Raw genomic sequence first — 18,082 nt, forward strand, 5'->3', positions numbered from 1 at the left:
AGGCTAAAGGTCGGCCCACTTCAGCGGCGGTTTCTGTAGCAACCAACAACATCGGGTTGCCCGGGCGACGGCTCCCGGGGAGGCTCGTCTCTATTGGCTGCAGCGGGCGCCTGTTCGCTGTGCGCCACATTCGGTTGGTCAACTCAGCCGGAGGGTCCGCCCATATTCCCGGGCTGCGCTCTAGGTGCTGTGCCGCACAGTTCCGGCCTCAGTGCCGGGGAGTGAGAGATCGGCGTAACCATGAGGGCTCGGTGCCAGAGGTCGGGGGTGAATGAAGAGCAGGAGGAAGAGGTGGCAGCGGCCTCTGGGCGTCTTGCTGGGCCCCCAGAGGCCGAGGAGGGTTCGGTCGTTGATTCAGACTCCGACCAGGAGATGGAAGGTGCTCTCGGGCAGGGATGAGCGCAGGCCTGTCTCCTCACCTAGGGAGCTTCTATAGCAGGGGTGGAGGGGGCAGGCTGGGGCCCAGTGAGGAAGAGATCCCTGTCCCGCAGGGAGCGCACCCCTCTGTGGGACACCTGTGGGACTGCCGGCAGCACCTCCAGCTAGCCCCGTGCCCTCCTCACAATGCTCCTGGCGGTGTCAGGAGTTCCACCTTTAGAAAATGCCTCCAAAGTGAGTGATGTTAAACCCACCAAACAGTGTAAGAAGGGGTGTCCCACCCCGGAATAGGATCAGGGCGTTTTCCCAACCCACAGGAACAACTAAGCTAATAAATGTATAGAACTTAGAATTGTTTCGATTTCTTCCCCCATAAAATATTCACAAAATATATATGTTTTGTAATCCAGTGGAAAAGACAGCATGTACTTTGAAAGGTTCTAATTCTGGCTCTGCCAGGATTCTACTAGCTGTGTGACTTTAGGGAAAGGACCTGCTTTGTCTGACTTTCAGTTCCCTATTAGCACGGGCAGAAATACTTCTAGGGGGGAACACAGGCTGCATGGTGACACAGGGCAGGGAGTAGGCAACTGTGTCTGGGGAGGGATCCATCCTGGGGAGGGACCCACATTCATCATCTCCCTGTCTTCTGTCAGGCATCCGTGGGCCTGGAGAATTGACCAAGGACACCCTCTACCTGAGATCTTGCCAGGCCCATAGTGTTGTGCCGGCCTCCTGCTTCCTGCGCCAGGGTCGCACCCCAGAGCTGAACCTGCGGCACCGTGGCCTGGGGCCCCAGGTAACCCTGGAGAGACCCTGGAGCCAGGCTTGAAGTGACAGGACCCGTGAGACACCAGCCATGGGAGTGGCCCCTTCCTGAGCCCATACCACACACTCCCCAGCCTTTCTGTGTGTCAGACATGTACCATCCCTACATCTGGGTGAGAGGTGGTATCAGGGCTATGACAGAATTCAGTGTGATGGTTGGGGGGTCTGCAAGGGGGCCCCTAACCAGCTGAGGGGTGGGGCAGCCAGGGTAGGTTCCAAGAGGTGAGATCTGGATGAAGTCTAGAAGGATAAGAAGGTGTCCCTGTCCCTTGGGCATGTGGGAAGGAGAGGGCCATCCAAGCACTGGGTGAACTGAGCCCTGGAAATGAGCCAGGGTAGTGGCCAGCTGTGTCTGGGGCCTTCGCCCCTGGGAAGGACCAGGTCCCTCAGGCTCCTCTTTATCCCAGGGTGCCCGGGCTCTGGCTTCAGCATTGACCTCAAATCCCTATGTCAAGCGGCTGGACCTTCGAGACAATGGGCTCTGTGGGGCCGGCGTGGAGGCCCTGGCAGGTGCCCTGAGAAAAACCAGCATTATCTCTGGTAGGTGCTGAGCCTGGGGCAGATGGGCAGATTTGAGTCCTCCCTTTCCTGGGGGTGTGGGCTCCTCCATAGCCAGGTCTTCTCACCCATGACCTGGTGCTGCTGGGGCAGGGGTGGGTCAGGGTGGTGTTAGTCTCTCTGTGGTGCCCCCAATGCTGGATACTATTCCCATCCTGACCCAGCCTGCCCCCCACCCCCTCCTCTTCTGGCCAACAAACCCCTGCTTATGGTGGCCTCCTATTGCCTAAATGCTGGGTGAGAGGGTCCTCTAACAGAGACACAGGCGATGGACAATGTGAGAGAGTGGAGGGCTGGGTGGAAAGAAGTGGGGCTGGATGAAAATGCCACCTCTACCACTGATGAGCTAGGAGGCCCCAGGCAACCTGCTCCTCCTCGCTGAGCCTTAGTTTTCAATCTGTGAAATGGCCCCAACAATAGCACTTAACCCCTGGGGTTGTGCTGAGTATGAAATGAAACTGCATATGAATGGCTCAGCAAGGAGCCCGGCTCACGTACATGCTCTATGCACTGGTCACCTGGGCTGTCATTGCCAGTTCACAGAAATGCATCGGTGAAGACTTCTGTGGGTGTGGTACATTGCTGTCAGGCGGGAATCATCCATGGGTGGTTACCTCGACATCATGGGTATCCTATAAGACCATGAAGTAGGCGGTTTGAACCCTGAGGCAAAGAAGCTTGTGGATACATGGAGGGGTTGTGGGCATCAGAGAAGCTGCCTGGGGCTTGAGGGGATGGATCTAGCTGATGTGAGGCACAGTCCCTGTGCAACCCCAAGATCGTCTGGCTGTCTCGCCTCCTCCAGTGCCTCAGGCCTGGAGATTTCGGGGATAGAGGAAGGGGGAAGAGGACAGTACCTAGCTTTGGATCCCACTGATGGAGGACTGCTGCCAACCCCTAGATGTGGACCTGTCGGAGAACCAGATGGGAGTGGTGGGAGCCCAGGCCATCTGTGCTGCCCTCACAGTGAACCCAACCATGCAGAAGGTACAACTGGCAGGGAACGGCCTGGAGGAGCACGCAGCCCGGTACCTTGCTGAACTCCTGCTGGCTCACACAGGACTGAAATCCCTGGACCTGAGCTATAACCAGCTGAATGACCATGCAGGTAACATCCAGTCAGAGCCACCATGGGGCACCCGAGCCCATCTTCCTGGGGCAGGGGTGGGTGGAGGTTGACAGGGCCTCTCTGAACATTCATGCTCTGGCTCCTGTTTCCCATGTCCCACTTTGGCCTGCCCCTCTCCCGCTCTTTCCACACAGAACTCTTCATCCATCCCACAGATTGCCATGGACTGCTGGATGCTGATTTAGCCCCTAGTGACCTGGTTATGAACAAGACAGAGTCCCTGGCCTCAAGGAATGCCTATTAATGAGATAATTCTCCATAATTATTGGTGCAACAAAATAAACAGGGCATGAATGAATTGCCCTGATGAATTGAGATGAATGGGGATGAATGGGGACCCCTTACCTTAGGTGGCTGGGGAGGGCCTTGTGAGATGACATTTCAGCTGAAACGTGCAGGGTAGGAAAAAATCAGCCATGGCAAGACCAGGGAGAGAGCATTTCAAGCAGAGGAAGAGTGAACATGAAGGCTTATTTCCCAGACTGATAGATATCGGTGTGGCTGGGCTAGTGAGCCAGGAGAGAGGGGCTGTGCTGTGAGGTGAAGGGGCTGGTGGGCTCTGGGTGAAGAGGTGGAGGGCTGCAGGCCTACAAATCTTAGCAAAAGGCATGAAGCTCTTATTGCAGGTGCTGTGGAAGACATTGATTTCACCACTTTTATGCCCAGGGCCTTTGCAGAGGCTATCTGCTTTGCCAGGAGCATGTACCTGTCTGTCTTCAACCACTCCAATCAATTATAGGAATCAATTGGGACCAGAGGTTAGGAACACAGATTCCTCCTGGGCCCTAAATGTGCTGAACCAGAATCTTGGCGGGGCAGAGCCCATGCATCTACATTTTAATAGGTGCCTTAGGAGATTTGTCTGATCAAGAAAATTTGGGAAACACTGTTCTGTCTCAAGCAGCTTAGAGTAGAGGTGGTACCAACCTTGGCCTTTGAGGATTAGCCTTAGAATTTAACTGCCAGATAGCTTGTTTACCTTCTAAGAAAATTACTATGAGAAGTCTGTGAAATTAAAAAAGAAGTTGAAGGGATGGCTCATTCAGTTAAGCACCTGGCTTCAGCTCAGGTCATGATCCCAGGGTCCTGGGATCGAGCCCCTCGTTGGATTCCCTGCTTAGTGGGGAGTCTGCTTCTCCCTCTCCCTCACTAATTCTCTCTCTCTCAAATAAATAAATAAAATCATTTCAGACTTCCAACAAACTAAGTATAGGTGTCCCCCTGGGCCTTCACAGTGAAAAGGCGAGCACTGGAGAGGCAGCCAGGAAGGACAAGGCAGGAAGCTAAGGCCCTGTGAAGGCTACACAATGAGGTAGGGTGGTCTTCAGCTCAGAAAAGAAAAACTCAGCAGGAACATTTTGTTTCCTCAAGTGGGGATTTGTGGGTGGGGCTGACTCCCTTGAAGGGTGAAGAGCTTGGGTCTCCATCTCCCCATCTGACCCAAGGCAAAGGTAGCACCTACCTCATGGTTGGCTATAGACGTCATGGTCATGAAGTCTAAGCATGGAAATTTCAAGAGGCCAATTCATGTATGTAGAGGAAACTTTTCATCTTCTAGTTGTTCAGCAAAGAAGGGGCTTACCTACAAAGCGGGAACCACCTCCCTCTCCTCCCAGTACTAGAAGTATCTGAGGAAGGGGGAAAGTACATACCTGTAACTGAGAATCTGTGGGTATCAGACCAAGTGCTGGGTTGGGAATCCAGAGTCCTGTTCTCAGGGAGGCTGCCCAGAGAGTCCCTGCTGGCTGCCTTGCAGGGAGCTCTCCAAGGTCCTAAAGCATCTTTCCGCAGTGGGTTCTGGCCAAGCAGGCTATCTTTTCTTCCTTCCTTCCTTCCTTCCTTCCTTCCTTCCTTCCTTCCTCCCTCTCTCCCTCCCTTCCTTTCTTCCTACCTTCCTTCCCTTTCTTCCTTCCTTTCCTTTCTTTTCTTACCCTAAGAATTTATTTTTAAACGATCTCTGCACCCAAGTTCAATCCCGAGATCAAGAGTTGCATGCTCTACTGACTGACCCAGGCAGGCACCCCTGAGCAAGGTAGTTCTGCTCAGTTAGAGCATATGTTTTTCCTCTGTCCTTCTTCAGACCAGCCTTATTAAACCACATGAGGAGCTGAGGCCATGGAGAATGTTCCAGTTCATATTCTTTTTTTTTTTTTTAAGATTTTATTTATTTATTTGACAGACAGAAATCACAAATAGGCAGAGAGGCAGGCAGAGAGAGAGAGAGAGAGAGAGGAGGAGGAAGCAGGCTTCCCACTGAGCAGAGAGCCCCAAAGACTTGGCCCAGCATTGAAGCCTCTCAGCCTCTCTCTAGTGCCCATCACTCTTACCTCATTTCAGTGGCTTCCCGCCGGCCTGCCAGGCCTGTGGGCATTTCCACAAGTGCTTCGCGCTCCTCATGCCTCCACACATTTGCAGTTTCCTGTGTGTGTTCTCTGCTGTTGTGTGCCTACACAGGTGGTGAGACCCTCAATCTTAAAGGTTATCTCTCTGTCCTCACTGTCCTGACACCCCCACCTAAGGCTGGGTTTGTCCCTACCCTGTTCCAACACATCCCTGTTTGTAGTCTATGATACCTCATATTCCATTAATTTGTATTTATAGTTGGACATGGATTTGAACTTCATGGGTCCACTTATATGCAAGTTTTTTTATAAATACAGTATTATATATGTATTTTCTCTGTTGATTTTCTTTTTAAAGATTTATTTATTTATTTTAGAGAGAGAGATAGAGAAATTGGGAGCATACAGTGGGAAGGGAGAGAGAGAATCTCAAGCAGGCTCCGCACCCAGTGTGGAGCCCGGCATGGGGTTTGATCTCACGACCCTGTGGTCATGACCTGAGCTGAAATCAATGGTCGGACACTCAACCAACTGAGCCACCTAGGTGCCCCCCTATGATTTTCTCAGTAATATATTTTTTTATTTGACAGAGAGAGAGATCACAAGTAGGCAGAGAGGCAGGCAGAGAGAGGGGGAAGCAGGCTCCCTGCTGAGCAGAGAGCCTGATGCGGGGCTCAATCTCAGGACCCTGGGACCACGACCTGAGCTGAAGGCAGAGGCTTAACCCACTGAGCCACTCAGGCACCCCTCAATAATATTTTCTTTAGCTTAGTTTATTTTAAGAATATAGCATCTAATATATATATCTTACCAAATGTGTTAATCAACACTTAATGTTCTCAGTAAGGTTTTCTTTCTGATCAACAGTAGGTGTCAGTTGTTGAGGCTTGGGGGAGTCAAAGTTACATGAAGATTTTCAACTGTACAAGGGTTTGTGCCCCAACCCCATGTTGTTCAAGAATCAACTGGGGGTGCCTGGGTGGCTCGGTGGGTTAAAGCCTCTGCCTTCGGCTCAGGTCGTGATTCCAGGGTCCTGGGATCCAGCCCTACATCAGGCTCTCTGCTCAGCAGGAAGCCGGCTTCCCCACCTCACACCCCCCCCCCTCAGGCCTCTCTGCCTACTTGTGATCTCTGTCTGTCAAATAAATAAATAAAATCTTTTAAAAAAAAAAGAATTAACTGTATCTCCCCTATTAAATGTGAATTCCTTGAGGACAGGGCAGGACCATATTGTGTGCACCCTGGTGCCTGTGTGCCTCTCAACTTGGTGACCCTGTCACCTAGTAGAGACCCTGGCACACCACTGTCATTAGTATCATTTTTTGAAGGAATGTACAGAATGAGTAAGACCTGTCTTGGTGTTTCTGAAGGGGAGATACTTGGACCAGCCCTGGCAGAAAATACAGGACTCACTGAGCTTAATATAAGCTGGAATCACCTTCGAGGACCAGGAGCTGTAGCCTTTGCTAGGGGACTGGAGGTATGAACAGCCCTACAACCTGTCTACCCTTCTGGCCTGTCCTGTGGGGACAGGTCTCCCAGGTACCAGCTCCCTGTCTCTACAGCTCTTCAGAAATGAGCCTTGGATCTTTTAAGAAGAGCTTGCAAAATATTTTGTTTGGTGATTTCAATTTTCCCAGCCCCATTTCACGACTCCAAAACACCATGCTTGTTCTTGTGATGCTTCCTGAAGGGTCTATGATTGAATGTTCCATACCTTCTCCGGATATTATAGATATTATAGGCATATGGTAGGTGGGGGACGTCATGCGGTTTGGTGCTCACTGAGGGCATATGCAGATGTTTCTCTGAGGTGACACCCTGCACCCTTGGGTCCTGCACACGCTCTGAAACATACCACTTGCTTCCTTGGATCTTGTGATTCCTAGGTCTCGGGAATGGGTGGCTCCTAGCCCCTGCCAGGATGTCCCTAGTGCCGGCTCCCTTTGTGGGGTTCTCCTCAGGAAATGGAAGCAGCTGCCGTGCTTGGCCCACTCCCCTGGGGCTGACCTGGGGATCCTGCTCCACGAGTGGCAGGTCAGGCTTTGTCTTCCCAGTGCAGCCACAAGTTCCTACCCTTCTCCCCATCATAGTCCCCCAACAACCCTTCCCTGGAGCCCCTTTGGGATCCTGCTCTGTGCCTCAGAGAACCTTCCCTTGGGTCCCCAAGTGGGTGTGAGCCAGATCATCAAGTCTGTCTCTGAGGGTCATCCACACCCACCCTTGGTGCTATGCTCCCATTCATTCAGGTCTCCTGGCCACCATCATTCCAGCCACAAGATTCTTACCTGGAACCTCCAACCTTCTGCTCTCAGTCTGTGTTTTTTTGCTCCTCAGGCCTCCTGGGCTGTGAGGCTGTGGTCCCTGGCCACCTTCCCGGGGGGCAGGGGGCGGGGGAGTGGTCTCCTGGCTTCACTCTTGCATTCCAGGCAAACATCTTCCTCAGAGTCCTGGACATCTCATACAATGGCTTTGGAGATCCTGGAGCATCCGCAGTGGGTGAGGCACTTAAGACCAACAACGTGTTGGAGGAACTCAGCATGAGGTGAGGTATATAAAGTGGTCCCTGGTGCCTGTGTGGCTCAGTCAGTTAAGCCAAGTCATGATCTCTGGGTCCTGGGATCAAGTCCCACATTGGGCTCCTTGCTCAGCAGGGAGTCTGCTTCTCTCTCCACCTTTGCCTGCCACTCTGCCTGCTTGTGCACTCTCTCTCTCTCTCTGACAAATAAATAAATACAATCTTTAAAAAAGAAAAAGAAAGTGGTCTCTGTGTCACAGCCTCCACGTCCAAAGTCACCTGAGCCCTCAGGGACTCCAAGATCTTCCTGCTGTTTACCACCTTAATCCGCAAACATACCACAATCTAAATGATGGGGCTTGAGCCACAATCCAAGAGCACCCAGCTCTGGCCCCCTCACTCAAGTTCAGCATTGTCCTTTGGGTCTTATAATTCCTGCTGCATAGGCGGGGGCTGAGAATTGAAAACATATATGTAAAACAGCTTCAGTAGAGGGGTGCCAAGGTGGCTCAGTCGGTTAAGCATCTGATTCTTGAGCTCAGCTCTCAGCTCAGGTCTCGATCTCAGGGTGGAGAGTTCAAGCCACGCACTGGGCTCCGTGCTTGGCATGGGAACCTACTTCAAAACAAAGCAAAACAAACAAATAAATAAACAAAACATCTTCAGCAGAGACTGGTGTGGGGGAGCACTCGTGTTCTGCTCAGCAGATGACTGCTGGGGGCCTGCCCTGTGTGATTTGCTGTTGCAGGCGCAGGCAGCATCCCAGCCCTGGGCAAGTAATCAGAGCAGAGGCAGCAAACCACAGAGAAAGAGAGAGGCAGAAGCCCAGTAGGTCCTGGACTGTGTGGCTTAGCACTTCCCCTGGGGGTGCTGCTGGAGTGAGCAGGGTCTGCCTGACACAATTCTGTCCTTCCCATGGAAGGAGCTAAGGCCAGAAGAGGCTATGAGACATGCTGGAATTCGAAGCCAGAACTGGGGCCTGAGAGGTCAGAGGAGAGAGGGACTGGCTCGGAGCTAAAGTGGCCAAGAGAGGTGCTGGGGCCAGAGCTTAGGTCCATCTGGAGAAGCAGGAGGAGAGGACGTGAGGAGGGACCTGAGTGGTTTCCAGCACAGATGCTGTCATGCTGATAGGAATGGGGTGCTGATGGCAGGGGTGGGAGGGGGACATGTGGGAGGACCTGCTAAGCTCTGAGGGCCTGGGGGCAGCAGCTGGCCTCTGCTAGGGAGGTGGGCGGTGCTCAAGGTGTTTGCTGAGTGATCTCCCTGAACACTGGGAGCCTCCAGTGAAGCAGAGTCACTAACCAGTCTTTGCATACCGACCTTCCCAGGGTCCCTGGAACATCAGTGGAGGCTGGAATGTAAAGTCCAGCTGGGTCCATGCTCCTGCACACCTTCTTGGAAGGTAGCAAAATGCTCATGTCTTTCTGTTGCAGCAACAACCGCATCTCTGCAGTGGGAGCCTTGAGCCTGGGCCTGGGCCTCCGGGTCAATCAGACACTGAGGATTCTTGTTGTGAGTGCTAGCCTGATGGGGGAGGTCCCCCTGTACATGTCCACACAGATCCCTCCCCTGCCATGTCTCTCCACTCCTCTGGCAGTGGGGTACACAGGTTCTAAAGCCCAGATAAGGGAGGGGGGCCTCCTGGCTTCCTCTTGTGACCCCCTTCTTTCCCTTGCCATTCACTCATCCATCTCTCGCCTGACCCATGCACTTCTTCCAACTCCTCCCTCATCGTTGCTTCCCTCCCAGCAGTGTCACCCTACCTCCCAGCTGGCCTTCCTCTTTCTCAGCCCATCGGGTCAGCCAAGGTGTACTATTGGCCATAGTCAGACCTACCCAAGTCCTCATGTGCATACCAGGGTTTCCTTCCTTCAGGGTTGCCAGGGGGCTAGGAGCGCCTAGGCAGGACTGAGAGCAGAGGACAGAGAAGGGAGGGTACAACTGAGGGTGGAGCAGGTCCGTGAGGGCCACTGTGCCAATGGCAAGTGCTCAGTGGACAGCGCTGCCAGGTCCAAGGGGCGTCCAGCCCCGCCTGGCTTTCGGCACCCTCAACCAGCAGAGGAGCCGTGGTGTAGTCCTCCCATCCCCAGCCCGAGACTCTCTCCTCTCCCACCCACCCCTCCACCCCTGCCACCACCACCACCTCCCTCCCCCATACAATCCAGACCTCTCTTAAGCTCTGGATCCCCCTTTCCAGCCACCTGCTGGACAGTTCCTGGATGTCCCATGGGTACAAAGCACAATCTGAAGACATCATCTCTCTCTAAGGACTGCCTCCTGTGGGTGGGGGGTGGGGGAGACTTCCTCATGGAGTCAGAAGTGGGGGCCCAGGGCTCACCCCCCCCTTTTTTGTGAAATTTTAAAAAATATTTATTATTTGACAGGGAGAGGGACCGCAAGCAGGGGGAGTCAGAGAGGGAGAAGCAGGCTCCCCGCTGAGCAGGAAGCCCAATGTGGGGGTGGGGGTCTTGATCCCAGGATCCTGACCCCAGCTGAAGGCAGGCGCTTAACCACTTAACCAACTGAGCCACCCAGGCGCCCCACCCCTACCTTTCTTCCCCATGCCTTCCATCCTTCAGCTTGCTTCCTGCCGAATCCTCAGGCTCCCTGCTCCTCCTTCTCATTTCCCCTCAAGTTCTGTGGACCTGCTAGTTTCCCATCTCTGGCCCCTCCTTCCTACCCACCAGGTGATCTTTCTAGACCAGAAACCTGCTCCCACCCCTCCTGGCTTTAAGCCTGTCAGCGGCTCCCCTCTGGGTAAATCCAGGCTTAGTTGTACATCCAGGCTTAGTTGTACGGCATTCCCTATGCATTAGACTCCAAGCTTTGCCATCACCCCTCTGCCTTCCACCTGTGAAGCTCATTCTCTTACCCCAAGCTGCTCTGAATTTTCTACACGTGGTGCAATCTCTTCCCTCTGTTTTGCTTTCCCGGCTCTTCTTGCTGAAATATGTAGCTCTGCATACCTCCCCTGTAAAGCTCAAGGCAGGTGTTTTAGCCCCTGCCTGACCTTTACCTCCCAAGGAGAGGTGATACACTCTCACTGCACTGAGTTTTCATGATGTTTCCTTTTCCTCTCGTCCCCAAGATGGGTGAGCTCGTTAAAGGCAGGGATATGGGACATCCCGGGTGACTCAGATGGTTAGGGGTCTGCCTTAGGCTCAGGTCTTGATCCCAGGGCCCTGGGATTGAGCTCTGCATCGGGCTCCCTGCTCGGTTCGGGAGAGCTCTGCTTCTCCCTCTCTTTCCCTACTGTTCCCCCTTTCTTGTGCTCTCTCGCTCCCTCTGTCAAATAAATAAATTTAAAAAGTAAACAAATAGGGATGCCTGGGTGGCTCAGTTGATCAAGTGGCTGCCTTCAGCTAGGGTCATGATCCCAGGGTCCTGGGATCGAGTCTTGCATCGGGCTCCTTGCTCAGCAGGAAGCTGACTTCTCTCTGCCTGCTTGTGCTCTCTTTCTCTCTGACAAGTGAATAAATAAAATAATCTTTAATAAATTAAAAAATCTTTTTTAAAAAAGTAAATAAATAAAGGTAGGGATGTGCCCTGTGTTTCCCTATCTTTGACATCTGGCAGACTTGGGCATGGGGGGCTACTCAGCCAGTGTATATTCTCTTCCCCTCTTCCCTGGCTCAAGAGCTTCCTGAAGGGCATTCTGTGAGCAGAGACGACTTCTGAGCTGAGACAGTGGGGCTGTCCTGAGTCACTTCAGCAGACATGAGGAATCCCTCCTTCCCTTTGGAGTTGACCCACCAGTCTCCCTGGGCTCGGTTTTTCTCAATTGTGTGTGTGTTTCTCAGATGTCCAGGAATCCCATGCGAGGCGAAGGCTGCTTTGGAGTTCTAAAGTCTGTCCAAGAGAATCCAACGTCCGCCCTAGAACTCCTGGATTTCTCCGTAAGAGCTTTTCGTTAATCTCATCTGTGATCCTCGCAACAGCTGCATGAGTTATCATTTAGAGGCAGAAAGTGGGGATTAGAGAAATAAAGTGCCCTGCCCTGATGCTTAGTGTGGCTGAGTCTGAGAGCCACTACCCCCAGGCCAGAATTTGGATCACAGAGCCACTCTGGCTCTATTCCCACTCCAGACTGAGGGGTACCGCCATGGTCTCACCTCCAACCCCTGCCTGGGTTCTTCACTGGCCGAGATAATAGGTGGCTCAGGGGACACAAAGCCTGCTGTTCACGGATTTGCAGGTTCAGTACTTACAAAGTGTCCCTGCCCCCCCCACCCCCGCAATCTGGTCTCTTCTCTCTGGAGGCAGATCATGGTGCTGGAAGAGTCACTCATGTGGCCTTGACGGAGATTAAGACTCCTTTTCATTCACTTGTGCCTTTTTTTTTTTTTTAAGATTTTATTTATTTATTTGAGAGAGAGACAGTGAGAGAGAACATGAGCGAGGAGAAGGTCAGAGGGAGAAGCAGACTTCCCATGGAGCTGGGAGCCTGTGAGACTTGATCCTGGGACTCCAGGATCATGACCTGAGCTGAATGCAGTCATCCAACCAACTGAGCCACCCAGGCGCCCTGTGCCTTTTTTTTTTTTTTTTAAGATTTTATTTATTTAGGGGCACCTGGGTGGCTCAGTGGGTTAAGCCTCTGCCTTCGGCTCAGGTCATGATCCCAGGGGCCTGGGATCGAGTCCTGCATTGGGCTCTCTGCTCAGCAGGGAGCCTGCTTCTCCTCATCTCTCTCTCTGTCTGTCTCTCTGCCTATTTGTGATCTCTCTCTCTGTCAAATAAATAAATAAAATCTTTTAAAAAAAAAGATTTTATTTATTTATTTGACAGACAGAGATCACAAGTGGGTAGAGAGGCAGGCAGAGAGAGAGGGGGAAGCAGACTCCCCGCTGAGCAGAGAGCCCCATGTGGGGCTCCATCCCAGAACCCTGGGATCATGACCTGAACTGAAGGTAGAGGCTTTAACCCACTGAGCCACCCATGTGCCTTTTTAATATAGAACTTGTGCCTTTTTAATATAGAAAACTAAAAGCAATTACACATTAAGGAGAGAATTCCCAAATAGGAGTTATTAAAAGGAAGTCTAGTCTTATTCTAATTCTGATTATTCTTTTTTTTTTTTTAAAGATAGTATTTATTTATTTGTCAGAGAGAGTGAGCACAGGCAGACAGAGAGGCAGGCAGAGGCAGAGGGAGAAGTAGGCTCCCTGCTGAGCAAGGAGCCTGATGTGGGACTTGATCCCAGGACCCTGGGATCATGACCCGAGCCGAAGGCAGCCATTTAACCAACTGAGCCACCCAGATGTCCCTCTAATTCTGATTATTCTAATTCTGGTTGATGTCAACCCAGATTTAAGTCAAAACCTTTCCAGAGACTTTTTTTTTTTTTTTTACAGTTCCAATCCTTCAGGCTTGGAACAACTGATGTCAGACAGCCTTATTGCTTCCTTCTGCCGGCCCAGTTTCTATAGCTCCAAAGCCAAAGATTAGCTTGCCTTGACCATGTCCCTCCTGCTCTGAGAATTCCTGTTAGCATTGGCTTTTATCATTTAAAAAAAAAAGTGGGGGGTGGCCCTGGCTGGCTCAGTTAGAAGAGCATGTGACTCCTGATCTCGGGGCTGTGAGTTTGAGCCCCACATTGGGTGCAGAGATCACTTAAATAAATATTTTAAAAAATAAATAAAGGGATGATATATGAAACTGTTCAGCAAAACTATGTGATTATCCAGTATAACCTATGGTTAGTATCAGGAGCATTTAATGTAATGGAAACACCACAGAGGTGAGAATCAGACAAGCCTGGGACCAAATCCTGAGGCATCAATACGGGATCTTCTTTCTTTTTTTTTTTTTTTAAGATTTTTAAATTTTATTTATTTGACAGAGAGATCACAAGTAGGCAGAGAGGTGGGCAGAGAAAGAGGAGGAAGCAGGCTCCCCGCTGAGGAGAGAGCCCGATGCAGGGCTTGATCCCAGGACACTGGGATCATGACCTGAGCCAAGGCAGAGGCTTTAACCCACTGAGCCACCCAGGTGCCCCAATACGGGATCTTCTGAATTGGAGAGTATTACTAGTCTAGATGCAATGTAGTATTTTCCTGTTCCTTAATTGTTATTAGTCTAATCTCCCCAGCCTAGATTTTCTCCTCAGCTTTAAGAGAAATAATTCTTTTTCTTTTTTTTTTTTAAAGATTTTATTTATTTATTTGACAGAGACAGAGAGCACAAGCAGGCAGAGTATCAGGCAGAGGAGAGAGAGACGCAGACTCTGCTGAACAGAGAGCCCAACTCGGGATTTGATCTCAGGACCCTGGGATCATGACCTGAGCCAAAAGCAAATGCTTAGGGGCACCTGGGTGGCTCAGTGGGTTAAAGCCTCTGCCTTCGGCTCAGGTCATGATCTCAGGGTCCTGGGATCAAGCCCCACATTGGGCTCTCTGCTCGGCAGAGAGCCTGCTTCCTCTTCTCCCTCCACCTGCCTCTCTGCCTACTTGTGATCTCTGTCAAATAAATAAATAAAATATTAAAAAAAAAAAAAAAGCAAATGCTTAACTGACTGAGCCACCCAAGTGCCCCTAAGGGAAACACCTCCGAATCCTGACAGTTCGTGTAAAACCCTTCCCAGGTTTCAGTCTTGTCTATAGGTGAAATGGGGCTAAAATCTTATAGCTAGGCTCATCATGAAGAGGGAATGAGCTAGCAGACCCCACAGGAAAGGCCTGTGTAGAGAAAGACCCCATTGGTGCTAGTATTCCTCTCCTCACTCCCCTTGCTTTTCGTTTGTTATTGAGGAATAACGTCTATCCTGAAAAGTGCAGGTGGATTAGGGCTGTGAATTTCCACAGACAGAACACACCTATGCAATCAGCCCCCAGATCAAAAAATAGTGCAGGCCCCAAGTTGCTCCCCTGGAACCACTTCCCTTTTCTACTTTAATGTTTTGGGGAGTAATGACATTGTCATTCATATGAGAGAAGCTGCCCTAAGATGTTTCTTCACAACCTTGTGTGTATAAGTAAAAAACAGTGACGTTCTCGGAAGGTGATGCTGTACCTCCTGGGTTTCTCCGCAGGAGATCCAAGTGGACAGAAAGTTTGATGACCTTGCCAGCTCAGTGAAGGTACTGCTTCCAGCACTCCATGTAAAGACTGCTGCCCACAGAGTGAAATACAAAAAGGAGTTACCATCAGTCCTCACCCCATCCCTACCAATGTCTGTCCCTAAGTGACTGTAGTAGGTGGCTTCCTCATTTCACATTGGCCACTTCAACGTCGAGGGTTCTTGGCCTCACAATGCCTTATTACCACTCGAGTTTGCAGTGAGTCCCCATGTCAACCAGGTAGTAGTCCCGTTGAGCCCATCTTGATGAAATTTTGGACACCTGTACCCTCCTCTCCATCCCATGGCCTCTGTTAACGCAGAGACTGGGTCTTCCTTCGTTCCTGCTAATTTGTGTAACTTGTACTGTGTGCTACATATTGAGCTGGGTATGGGGTCAGAGATGTCCAAAGTCTCTGCTCTGGTGACTTCAAGAGACAATCAAAGTACAAACTCAACTTGCCAGAATGCAAACCGACCCAACTTTTCTGGCAGGCAATTTATCATCATGCACACAGGGCTTAAAATCGTCTGTGCTCGTTGATTCAATGGTCTGCAGAAATAACCAGAGCTGCATAAAAACACTGATGCCCAGAGATGTTCAATGAAATGCTGTTTATATGATGAGAATTGGAAATAATCAAAATGCCCACTGGGCACCTGGGTGGCTCAGTGGGTTAAAGCCTCTGCCTTCGGCTCAGGTCATGATCTCAGGGTCCTGGGATCGAGCCCCACATCGGAATCTCTGTTCAGCAGGGAGCCTGCCTCCCCCCCTCTCTCTGCCTGCCTCTCTGCCTACTTGTGATCTCTGTCTGTCAAATAAATAAAGTAAAAATCTTAAAAAAAAAATAAAGAAGTTGCCTAGAGTTGGGGAGATGGGAGGGACTGGGAGCTGACAGTGAAAGGGCAGGGGTTTTTTTGGGAGGTGATCTAAATGTTCTAAAGCTGATTGTGGTTGCACAAGTATGAATATACTATGAACTACTGGATTGTACACCACTTTAAATGGGTGAATTGTCGGGTGCCTGGCTGGCTCAGTTGGGAGAGTTTGATTTCTGGGTTGTGAGTTCAAGCCCCACAATTACTTAAAAATTCAAAAAAATCTTTTAAAAAGGGTGAATTGTATAGTATGTGAATTATATCTCAAGAAAGCTGTTACCAGGGCGCCTGGGTGGCTCAGTGGGTTAAAGCCGCTGCCTTCGGCTCAGGTCATGGTCTCAGGGTCCTGGGACCGAGTCCCACATCGGGCTCTCTGCTCAGCGGGGAGCCTGCTTCTCTCTCTCTCTCTCTCTCTGCCTGCCTCTCCATCTACTTGTGATCTCTCTCTGTCAAATAAATAAATAAAATCTTAAAAAAAAAAGCTATTACCAAAACAAAACAAACCCTATTGTTGTGTCCAGATTGTGTAAAAAACATGTAGAAGTGTATATATGCAGGAAAAAACACTAAAAAGAACCCCTGACATATTAAAATGTTTATTAATGACCCTGGGGTTGAGCCCCAGGTCAGACTCCCTACTCAGCTGGAAGTCTGCTTATCTCCCTCTCCCTCTGCTTGTGCTCTCTTTCTCTCTAAAATAATAAATGTTTTTGAAAAATAAAAATAAAATGTGATAGAGGCTATAATTCAATTATTTTTGTGGTACAGTTGGAGCCCTGAGATGGGAGGGTACTATAGACTAAATTGAGTCTTCACCCTCAATTCCTATGTTGAAGCCCAAACCCCAGTGTGACTGTATTTGGATATAGGAGGTAACTGATGTTAAATGAGGTCATATGAGTTGGGCCCTAATCTGTTAATATTAGTGTTCTTAAAAAAGAAACACCAGAGAGCTGTAGGCAGATACAGCAAGAAGGCAGCCTTTAGCAAGTCAGGAAGACAGACCTTGCTTGAGACCAACCCTTCCAGAACTTGACATTGCACTTCTAGCCTCCAGAACTGTGAAAAAATAAACCTCTGTGCTTAAGCTAACCATAAGTCTATGGTGTTTTGTTATGGCAGGTGAGCTAAGATAGAAGGATTCACTCTCCTGGGGAGAAGCAGGGAAGATTGCTCCTAATTTCTGTGACTCTCCCCTGACCTCCCTCCATCTCCCTCCTTCCTGTTGTCAAAGTTGCCTTTCTAAGGGCAGACCTAATCATACTGTTTGCATGTTCCCAAGGCCTACAGAAAAATTCCAGCTCCTCTGTCTTGTGTGTCCCACTGCAGGGGTTGAGTTCTCCATCCTTCTCTAAGAAGAAGATAAGGGTCTGCTCCAACACACTCTGGGGAATCGCCAGAAAGGGTGTGGCATTTGGGTAACAAACTGAGAGTATGCCAGAGTTCCTCTTACTCTGCTCTTCTCAAAAATAAATACACATTGGATCCTAAAGAAAGTTGAGTCAAGCTTTATGGAATGAATCAGGTAATTATTCCAAAGTCTCCCAAAATGGACACTGAGCTCCAACCCAGCTCTTGGGGGTGTAGGGGAGGCTGGGGTATACCCTTCCACTCCCTTGTTTCTAGAAACTCAGTTCATATTAAAGAAGGAACCAAATCCTAACTGGTTCCCGGGTGCTGGATAGCAAAGGCCTTTCTACACCAGAAATGGGGTGGACAAGAAAGAGGGTGCATACTTTAGGTAAAAAGCTGGCATCCATCTTGCTAGTTCAGATGAAAGAATGAACACTAGAGGTCAAATCCTCCACAAGCACCGCTCGACCTGCTAGGGAATGGAGCAGGCCCAAGAGACAGAAATGTTCACTTATTCAAAGGATCATGACCCCACTGCTTACTCACAGAACAGTTAGGCATCTAGATGCAACTGATCAGCACTGTCCCAAACACACAATCATCAGGTGCTCCTAATAAAACCTCTAACCTAGGAGCGCCTGGGTGGCTCAGTGGGTTGAGCTGCTGCCTTCGGCTCGGGTCATGATCTCAGGGTCCTGGGATCGAATCCCGCGACGGGCTCTCTGCTCAGCGGGGAGCCTGCTTCCTCCTCTCTCTCTGCCTGCCTGTGATCTCTCTCTGTCAAATAAATAAATAAAATCTTAAAAAAAAAATAAAAACCTCTAACCTAAAAAATAGGTTTTTCAGATTCCAAGTTTCCCGAGATAGAGCACACTTCCGTGGATGGGAGGAAGCCACCTCATGTAACAAAGTATAACGTCTGTGAACATGATTTCATGAGCTTCCGATCAACAGCATCCACCTTCTGAGGAGACCCCTGACCCAAATTTTGCCCTTAAAAATCCTCCTTATAAGGCATCAGGAAGTTCGGGACTTTGAGCA

At 50.2% G+C, this 18,082-nt stretch overlaps 1 protein-coding gene across 10 annotated transcripts; it reads left to right on the forward strand.

The window, feature by feature from the left end:
* The first annotated feature begins 173 nt into the window (after positions 1–173).
* LRRC74B (leucine rich repeat containing 74B) lies at positions 174–17,205 on the forward strand. Of its 10 annotated transcripts, none has more exons than XM_082697619.1 (9): positions 174–379; positions 1,035–1,177; positions 1,614–1,746; positions 2,666–2,872; positions 6,606–6,715; positions 7,665–7,780; positions 9,187–9,265; positions 11,554–11,649; positions 17,018–17,205. In XM_082697619.1, exons 1-9 carry the CDS (start codon positions 241–243, stop codon positions 17,108–17,110), a joined length of 1,116 nt encoding a protein of 371 aa, XP_082553745.1. In that variant the 5' UTR covers positions 174–240; the 3' UTR covers positions 17,111–17,205. The 10 variants fall into 10 exon arrangements, with proteins under 10 accessions (XP_082553745.1, XP_082553748.1, XP_082553751.1 ...); XM_082697622.1 differs by lacking the exon at positions 17,018–17,205 and adding an exon at positions 14,784–15,662 and having other exon boundaries at positions 7,485–7,780; XM_082697625.1 differs by lacking the exon at positions 17,018–17,205 and adding an exon at positions 14,784–15,662 and having other exon boundaries at positions 7,635–7,780.
* Positions 17,206–18,082: the final 877 nt, after the last annotated feature.

This window comes from Mustela nivalis, assembly GCF_964662115.1.
Source record: "Mustela nivalis genome assembly, chromosome: 14".
In the NCBI taxonomy this organism is placed as follows: Eukaryota; Metazoa; Chordata; class Mammalia; order Carnivora; family Mustelidae; genus Mustela; species Mustela nivalis.

Excerpts from the sequence above, each read along its gene's own strand:
- LRRC74B (XM_082697618.1), top strand. The coding sequence starts at position 396 with ATGAGCGCAGGCCTGTCTCCTCACCTAGGGAGCTTCTATAGCAGGGGT. Across the intron at positions 1,747-2,665 it reads AAAAACCAGCATTATCTCTG|ATGTGGACCTGTCGGAGAAC; the intron begins GTAGGTGCTGAG and ends GCCAACCCCTAG. Across the intron at positions 2,873-6,605 it reads CCAGCTGAATGACCATGCAG|GGGAGATACTTGGACCAGCC; the intron begins GTAACATCCAGT and ends GTGTTTCTGAAG.